The sequence below is a fragment of the Atta cephalotes genome (genome assembly GCF_000143395.1).
Source record: "Atta cephalotes unplaced genomic scaffold scaffold00033, whole genome shotgun sequence".
NCBI classification, from domain to species: Eukaryota; Metazoa; Arthropoda; class Insecta; order Hymenoptera; family Formicidae; genus Atta; species Atta cephalotes.
In genome coordinates, this window is record NW_012130097.1 from 3532620 (window position 1) to 3542325 (window position 9706).

The following is a 9706-nucleotide window of genomic DNA, read 5'->3' on the forward strand; positions in this document are numbered from 1 at the left end:
ACACACACACACACACACACACACACACACATATATATATATATATATATATATATATATAATATACATATTATATAGGCGGATTTAGAAGAGAAATGGAAATATATTTTAATAAAAGAGGATCAATAAGGCCATTTTTTAGTCCCCAATCGATTTTTATTAAATATTTTTTTTATGATCATTATATGAGAAAAAAAGTAATTATGCAGGCAAGGTCCTATTCTACATAACTACCGAGAAAAAACTCGAGCCTAATTAATTATTAGTCTAAATATACACTATGATAGATAAGTTCTTTTTATGATTAATAAGTGAACTAATAAATATTTTCATTATATGGCAATGCCATCATATTAACATCATTTTAGAATTTAAACTATCTATTCTCCCCAAAGTGATGTCATTATGATGGCAGAGCTCTATAATTTGCACATAATTTTTTTTATCCAGTGATCATTGAATATCCTTGGTTCTTGGAATTATATTGAAATTTTATATATTCTGGAAAATTCCTGGAAAATCCTTGAAATTTCATTATTCTTTCATTAAAAAAAAATCAGTGTGAAAAAAGAAAAAATAATAAAAAAGAAAAGTTGTATTTGGATATAAGTTCTCTCTTAAAGATGCAATAAATTACTAATAGAAAACTTGAATTTAATTAAAAAATAGAAAATAATAGAAAAATTGTATTGACGGAATGTGTTCGTTTGATATTATAAAACAATATAAATAATGTTGTTTTATATTTATTAGTGTTTTAATTCATTCGTATATATAATCTTAATGAAATTTGAATACGAAGTATATAATATTGCACGAATTGTTAAAAATTAATTAAATAATGGATTAATTAAATAATTAATCGATAAATTTTGTAATAAACTAGAATTTTTACCTGGAATGTTCTGGAACTATTCTTGAATTGACTAGACAGATTTTGCTAAACCGTATGTATAATAAAAATATTTTATTAGTTTACTTATTAGTGTCATGAAAAGGGCTTAAGTGTCATAATTGTATGTCTGGTCTAATAATTAAAATTAAGGCTATGTGAATCTAGTTTTTTCTTACTTGATTATTCTCTTTTGACATTTCTAATGATCATTACAAAAGAAATTGCTTAATAGAAGTTATTTAATGGAAAATAATGGTCTGTTGGTTTTAATTTTAGGCGGTGACATATCTTTCTCCGAGTATGAAAATTTGGAAACCGCTTTTGCGAACCAAGAAATACACCCTGGTGACTTGAAAAATGCAGTAGAAATATACATCAACAGACTTCTTGATCCAATAAGAAAAGAATTTGAAGCAGACTCAAAATTGAAATCACTTGCAAACAAAGCGTATCCACAGAAACAAAGTAATTTAACTTTGTATATTTTAGCCAAATATACTTAACGATGGAATTATTTCACCATTTGTTATTGTTAAGAAGTATATGAGATTGATTATGTATTGTAATTGCAATTTTTTATATACTTTAGAAACTGTAGAAGTGGAAATTACTCCCACAAGACTAGATATCCGAGTGGGAAAGATAGTCGAAGTGAAGAGGCATCCAAATGCAGATTCGCTATATGTTGAGAAAATAGATTTAGGTGAACCAAATGGTCCACGTACTATAGTCAGTGGCTTAGTTAATTTTGTACCTCTCAACGAGATGGAAAATAGGATGGTTGTAGTTCTTGCCAACCTGAAACCAGCAAATCTCAAGGGAATCTCATCGTATGGAATGGTTCTTTGTGCTTCAGTGTAAGTCCTATTATACAGGATATCTCATTTTAGGATTCATTCAATTATCTCAGAAACACTACGTTAAATCAAAAAATGATTCAAAGTTTTTGTGACTTTGAGGGAAACATAAAATGGTATCGTTGATTCAATCTTGAATAATAATAATCTTGTCAAAGTCAGAGGAAAGTCACTTAGGGCCACTTCGATCAACTCTGGATTAACTTTAATCAACGATCAGTCCATTGAAATTGGTTAATCACATCTATCGTTAAGCGAAATGATAAATCCGATTGCTCAATTTTAATTGATTAATCGTCGATCGAAGTTAATTGGAAATGGTCAAAGTGATCCTTAGAATTTTTTAAACGGGACTTCCCATTTTTATTGCATATTCTTATAGCTTACCTCGAAAGCTTTCCAAAACACTATAATAAAATATTTTTTCATTTAAATATTTTTTAAATACTTTTCGATTTTATAGCTGGAAAGTTATAGTACCATCGACCATTAGTATTACCCAAGATGTCAGATAGCTATAAAACCTATCGAATGTCTCAGAATTATGATCTTGATAATAGTTAGTAAGATCAAGGCCATTGGAGGATTATTTCTCTAATCTTTGTTTTTATGTAAAAATAAAAGAAACAACTTCTAATGACTTTGATCTTAATAAATATTATCGTACTATTAAAACTATCTAATAAATCTTATACCTTTCATCTGGAACATTTTTTAAGAAAATGTTCATTTTTTGAAAAAACGTGTCTACATTGCTTTGTTGACACTTCATGATATTTTGATATAAATATCATGATATTTTCAAAACCTGTGTTTTATAATTCAATGCACAACAAATGATATTTTTTATATAGTGAAGAACCAACTAGGCAGGTAGAGCCTTTAAGGCCTCCTACAAACAGCATACCTGGTGATAAAATTGTTATTGAGGGATACGAAGATGGAGTTGCAGATGATGTATTAAATCCAAAGAAAAAAGTGTGGGAGAAATTGCAGGTATGTCTAAAGATTGATTTAATTCTAAATCTTCATATCCATTAATTTCTGTAATATTTAAGAGATCAATATGAAAGCCGTATGTTGTAATAATATATATTATTAGGCGGATCTTATAGTAAATGGAAATGGCATAGCTTCTTGGAGTGGAAATCTACTACTCACTTTAACTGGCGGCAAAATAACATGTGACACGCTAAAAAATGTTCCGATTAAATAATGCATTTATATCTGTCTTTATTATTCATTGTATTGGTTTTGATCAATTAGGATGCTATTGTTTATATTTTTGTGAGATATTTTATAAATTTTTTCAACATTTGACCAAGTATACACAAATAAAAGTACACTATCAATCACAGAAGTATGACAAATGTATGAATGAATAAGTTCATCAAATAACTGTCCTTTTATCATTGTCATTTATATGATCTTATCATTTAATACAAGTCTTGTAATTGTTTTGTTTTTTTAAATTGCAATTCTAGTGTCATTCTAGTGTCACATAGCGATTTTCTTTCTTAGTATTTTCCTTCTCAACTTAAACTTTTAAATAGATTATCACAAAAAACCTCGCTCATTTTATGTAAGAATCCCTCATATGTACAAAGAGCAGTATGTCAAATTATAGAGTACAAAGAATAAATTAAAATAAAGTCTCAACTGCTACAACAGTTGGAAGTCAATGCTACAACTTCATTAATGTATGTATGAAATATATTAATTTTGCCACTTATGCTCCCATTAAACCAAATTACATTTAAGAAATGTTACAATAATGTCACATTGTGACATATGATTGTCAATATATCTCAGGAACATCTATGAAACATGTAACCCAGAATGTCCTACCTCTTTTACAAATGGGACATTTCATTTGCGATGTTCCTAGAACGTTTAAATGTAGCGTCCGAAATATTTGATTGTAGAAACATTGCAGAAACGTTTAAATAATATCCTGCGAATGAATATAGATGTTAATGTTCGAGATTCGTGCCATGTAAGTATATACACGGATTTAATACACACATATATATATATATATATATATATATGTGTGTGTATATTATATCTGTTGCTTCCATATTATAAAACGTCCTCCAATGAAATTTATATGAAACCAAGATATCCTCATATGCAAAGATGAACGATAGAGTAAGTATGAAGAGAATAGCCAATTAGTCGGAAGTTGCCATTTGACATTCTACACCTAGGATATCTATATGACGCAATTCCTTGTCTTAATCTCTTCCTTTTTTAACGTTGTATCTAACTAATACCTTATTTAACGTTGTTTCTAACTAATAGTAAAACTTAATGGCAAAGCCAATCAGCATTAAACACATGCATTGGCGCCAACTCTCTTTATATCTATTTTAATGAGCGGCATGTTAGAGAAGCAAAGGCAGACAGAGACAAATAGCGAGCCTCGCAGGGAGAGAGTGGTAAATTGGATCACATCTTCTTCTTAAAATTAAAGGCTCCTGTCTCACGAAATAATAAAGGAAGTCAATATCACTCTTATAAGAGATACAAAAATTAAAAGTGATGCAATGCCCGCGAAAATGGCAAAGTCTGCCCAGACACTGGGCGTCTGCGTCTACGGCGTCGTCACGTCGCGCGAACGAACGGGTCGTCTAACATCATGCAACGGCTATTGTTATGTATGTTTCAATGCTCAGTCAAAGTCGACAACACTTTTACAAATATATAACTTGTAGCACTCGAGCCGAGATGCGTCCCCCGCGGACTTCAGAACTCAATTGGACACGTAAATGTCTATATCCAATCAGGATCACGTGACTAGTTTTCTCCAATCTCTTCCAAGCCTATGGAGCTTTGATGTCCAATCAGAGGAAACGGATCACATGATGCAATTTGCCATTCTCTCCCCGTAGTCTAGTTTCCACCAAGGGTTTAATCCGGATCAGAAGGTAAAAATCAACCAACTACAGTCAATATTTCCCTGTTACAATAAGGCACATAAACGTAAGTATTCGCATATCCGCCATTTCTACTTCTTTCCCCACTTCTCACTCTGTTGCCATTCCACCATTGAGGTGAAGGTTATGATTGTTACGGTTGTTATAGGTTATAGCTTCTAAGATGTTAGAAACTTGTAGCTTCGTATTTATGTATTTTCGCACTTCGAAATTTTACTATAAAACTAGAGACAAAAAGAAGGATATAAAAAAACTGCAATATTATATATTAAGATATAATATTGCATATATATAATATATAATATATTAACAAGATATATTAAGAAGAAAAAATTTATAAAATGTCTTGTTGCATTGCTGATAAACTGTATCAATAGATCAGAAAAAAATATTCGATTATTTAAATTTCCTGCGGATAATATTCATCGACAACTTGCTGTAAAATAAATACATGACTTGTGAATAAACATCACTACACTTTCTCGCAGATGAAAAATTTCAATCCTTTTCTTCAAATTGACATACATATTTGGCACCTTATCTAGAAATAACGCCAGACACTCTTCAGGTCCTAATATTATGATAGATATTTCACTGATTTTGAGAGCAAAACTGGAATGAAAGAAGCTACAAAATTTCAAGCAGCAAATACAAATTATAACCTGTAATGATCATAATTCATCATAGCTCAGTGATGGAATGGGGACAGAACAAGGAGTGGCAAAAGGAAAAATGGTGGACGTGAATATCTACGTTTTTAGTACTCTAGTTAGTCGAACAACAGGGGAATACTCGATTGTAGTTGGTTCTTATATTCTGTTTCGGATTAAATCCTCTGTGGAAAGGCCTGTGAGATTCTCTAGAGGCAAGTGAGAAGAAAGAGTCAATGGGCATGTTCAAATCGACAAAACGACTAGGAGTACGATCAACGTGATGCTTTAAAACAATTTTGATTGGTCAATTTGTAAAATTCTTTTTTCTAATTGATCAATTAAATGCTTTAAATCATTTGTAGTGAGACTTTGACTGCAGCCTAGATCTATTCATCGAGCCATTAAACATGATTGATTAGATTCACAGATAAGAATCAGTTATGTTTATTCGCTTGGGAAATGGATGCGAATACCTATATTCCATATATGTAATAATTCTATATTGGCTGTGGTCAAAGTGTCGCTACAAATGCTTTAAAGTTTGATTGACCAATTAGAAAAAAGAATTTTACAAATTAATCAGTTAAAAAACGCTTCAAAGCGTTTGCAGCATCGCGTATCTATTACTAAAGCCGGAATCAGATTACACATTGAAGAATAACATTGAAGATTGAAAGATTTAAGTTTGACCAATCAGAACAAAAAGAGTCAAAACTTTTTTGTCCTCATTAGTGAAATTTTAATCTTTAATCTTTAATCTCAATCTTCAATGCATAGATTCAATCAATGATGTATGGTCAACGCGATATTGCAAACACTTTGAAGCATTTTTTAATTGGTCAGTTTGTAAAATTCTTTCTTCTTGATTCATCAAACATTTCAAAGCATTTGTAGCGAGACTTTGATCACAGCCATAGTCAGATTCCGGTTTAACTCAGCTTCTTTTTGGGAATGAAGGGTGTGCGAAAACAGAGAAATAGAGAATACTGGATCTCTCACTTTCACAGTATACCTCGAGTATGCCTATACGCTGGCATAAGTAACAAAATCGTATTTTTGTTTTCTTTTTTTAAATACTTATATAAACAAAATACTTATATAAACAACTTATATAAACAACATTGGACGTGCGTATAATCATATACACTACGTAATAAATGCATACGGACGCGGATCAGTCATATATATGTTATATTCTAATGCTCTAATATGACATCATGCTCTCTCCTTTCTTCGGCGCCCCTAATCATAAAAAACGTTATTAAAATACATATTAAAAAGTTTCGTGAAAAATTAGATGTTAGCAGAGACAGAAATATTGGCATTAAGTAAGTCTTGATGATGTTGGATTCCTTCAGAACCCGATGTCGAACTGAATGAGCAGGTATCTTGGAGATAAATAAGACAAAAATTTGAATAGAGAGGAAAAGACCTAATATAGAATCAAATTTTCAGTAAGAGATGTTAATAGGAGAGGGTAAGTTAATAATAGTGTTTAATTAATTTAGAAATTTTTTTCATATACCAGGTATGTAAATATGAAACCGGAATTTACCAATAGATGGCCATAGCTGTCAACGTAGTTGCCGTCAGACGGCGCCATTTCCTTGTTCTGACATCTGACAAAGATTTTCAACTCACAACAATACAAGTTTCATACAACAGTATAGTTTGTAATAGCGTTGAACATGTCGAATTTTGTGCCTGGAAACTACGATTTGCGAACAGCATTGATTTTCTGTTACCATTTGAAGAAAACTGCTGCAGAATCGCATCGAAAAGCTTGTCAAAGCTTACGGTGAGCATGCTCTTGGTAAATCACAGTGCTTTGAGTGATTTAAAAAATTCAAAAGTGGCGATTTTGACGTGAGAAATGAAGAACGTGGAAAACCACCGAAAAAGTTTGAAGACAGCGAATTGCCAGCATTGTTGGATAAGGATGACGCTCAAACTCAACAACAATCGCGGATCAATTGAATGTTACACAAGAAGCCGTCTCCATACATTTGAAATCCATAGGAAAGATCCAGAAGATGGGAAAATGAGTTCCACAACTGAATGAAAGACAAGAGGAAAACCGAAAAACCAATTGCGAAATGCTGTTCGCCAGATACAAAAGAAAGTCATTTCTCCATCGAATTGTGACTGGCGATGAAAAGTGGATATATTTTGAGAATCCTAAGCGTAAAAAATCATGGGTAACTCCAGGCGAACCATCGACGTCGACTGCAAAGCCAAATCGCTATGGACGGAAGACACTCTGTGTTTGGTTGGATCAAAAAGGTGTGATCTATTATGAGCTGTTAAAACCTGGCGAAACCGTTAATACTGCTACCGACAACAAATGATCAATTTGAATCAAGCTTTGTGTGAAAAACGACCGGAATATCAAAAAAGATAACACAAAGTGATTTTGCTTCATGATAATGCACCATCACACACAGCAAAACTGGTCAAGGAAACGATTGAGCTATTTGGTTGGGAAATACTTTCGCATGCGGCTTACTCACCAGACCTTGACTCCGTCCGATTATCACTTATTTGCATCGATGGAATACGCACTTGCTCAGCAGCGCTTCACTTCTTATGAAGATGTACAAAAATGGCTAGATGACTGGTTTGGCTCAAAAGAGCAACAATTTTTTTGGCGTGGCGTCCACAAATTGTCAAACAGGTGGAAAAAATGTATAGCTATCGATGGGCAATACTTCGAATAAAATATTTTTTATCATTTTCAATAAACGTGTATTTTTTATAAAAAAAATTCCGGTTTCATATTTACATACCTGGTAATTAGATATAAAAAATATAATATTAGGTGTACAACTTTGCTTCCGCCGTTTTCCTATAGATGGCTTTAATGGTAAGTGGTGGTCGAAATAAATAGATCATAGACATCATACAATAAACTTGGGCATCTGTCAACATAACTCCATAGAAACATTAGTCGATTTGTGCCTGCATCATAAAGTTATTCTCGATTGAAAATGTCAGTTTACGAGCCAAATTCTCGTCATTTGCGGGAGGTTTTAATTTTTTGCTTCAATATGAAGAAATCTACAGTTGAGGCTCATCGAATGCTCTCAAATACTTATGGTGAGGCCGCTATTAGTGAAAGAACGGTGATTTTGACGTCCAAGATCATGCTCTGTATTTGGTGGGACCAGCTCAGCGTAGTGTATTATGAACTGTTAAAACCGACTGAAACAATCACAGGCGATCGATATCGAACGCAATTGATGCGTTTGAGCCGAGTATTGAAAGACAAACGACCGCAATACAACGAGAGACACGATAAAGTGATTTTGCAGCATGACCAATGCTCGACCCCATGTTGCGAAAGTGGTCAAGACATACTTGGAAACGTTGAAATGGGAAGTCCTACCCCACCCGCCGTATTCTCCAGACGTTGCTCCCTCTGACTATCACTTGTTTCGATCAATGGCACATGGCCTGGCTGACCAGCACTTCCGGTCTTATGAAGAAGTAAAAAATTGGGTCGATTTGTGGATAGCCTCAAAAGATGACCAGTTTTTTCGACGCGGGATTCGTACGCTACCCGAAAGATGGGAGAAAGTAGTGGCCAGCGATGGACAATACTTTGAATCATAAATGTATAACCAGTTTTTTACAATAAAGCCTCGAATTTCGGAAAAAAAAAACGGCAGAAGTAAAGTTGTACACCTAATATTATAGATATAGATAGTTTTTTAAATATTTAATTGTTAATTTTTCGTAAAATAGAAGATTTATAATTGTGGAAATTTTAATAATTCTAAATATAGATAATATTATTAATAAAAAAAATATGCATAATAAAGTAGTATTATAATATGGATAGATGTAAAGATTAAAAATGTTTGAAAATATATTTTTTTCATTTAGGTTAGGTTATTAATAAATTTTTATTAATAATATTAGAATTTATAAAAGATAAGTAAAAAAAATGGCTAATGAAATAATTAGAAATGTGAGATCTTATTGTTAATATAAGTATGAGAGTATGTTTATAAAAAATGTTAATATAAATAATGTAAATAAATTTTAAATAATAATTTTAAATAAATAATAGTTATTTTTTATATTTGAAATTAGTCTAGTAAAATATAAGATGATTAATAATGGAGTTAATCCAGCTTTCATATGTACATTCTGTGCAAAGTGCCTGAAGTCTGTTTTACAAGTGCATTTGTGCACATGTTTCTTGTTATTTTTTATATTTTATCTTTTTGCCTCTTACCTCATTTTTCGTTTTTTATCGCCCGATAAGTAATAATAAATTTCGGAGGAAACAAGAAATACATGGCAAGAAATATTAGGTGTAGTAAAAAGAAATCCATTATTTTCCATTCAATTTCATGC

At 32.0% G+C, this 9706-nt stretch overlaps 1 protein-coding gene across 1 annotated transcript in view; it reads left to right on the forward strand.

Moving 5' to 3' along the window:
• Window positions 1-3115, forward strand: part of LOC105621422 (tyrosine--tRNA ligase, cytoplasmic) — a 5654-nt gene extending 2539 nt beyond the window's left edge. The window contains exons 4-7 of the mRNA XM_012202893.1: window positions 1172-1360; window positions 1485-1752; window positions 2607-2748; window positions 2855-3115. Coding sequence (XP_012058283.1) covers window positions 1172-1360; window positions 1485-1752; window positions 2607-2748; window positions 2855-2968 — 713 coding nt within the window. The 3' untranslated portion in view covers window positions 2969-3115. The remainder of the gene's footprint in view (window positions 1-1171; window positions 1361-1484; window positions 1753-2606; window positions 2749-2854) is intronic.
• The last annotated feature ends 6591 nt before the right edge of the window (window positions 3116-9706 follow it).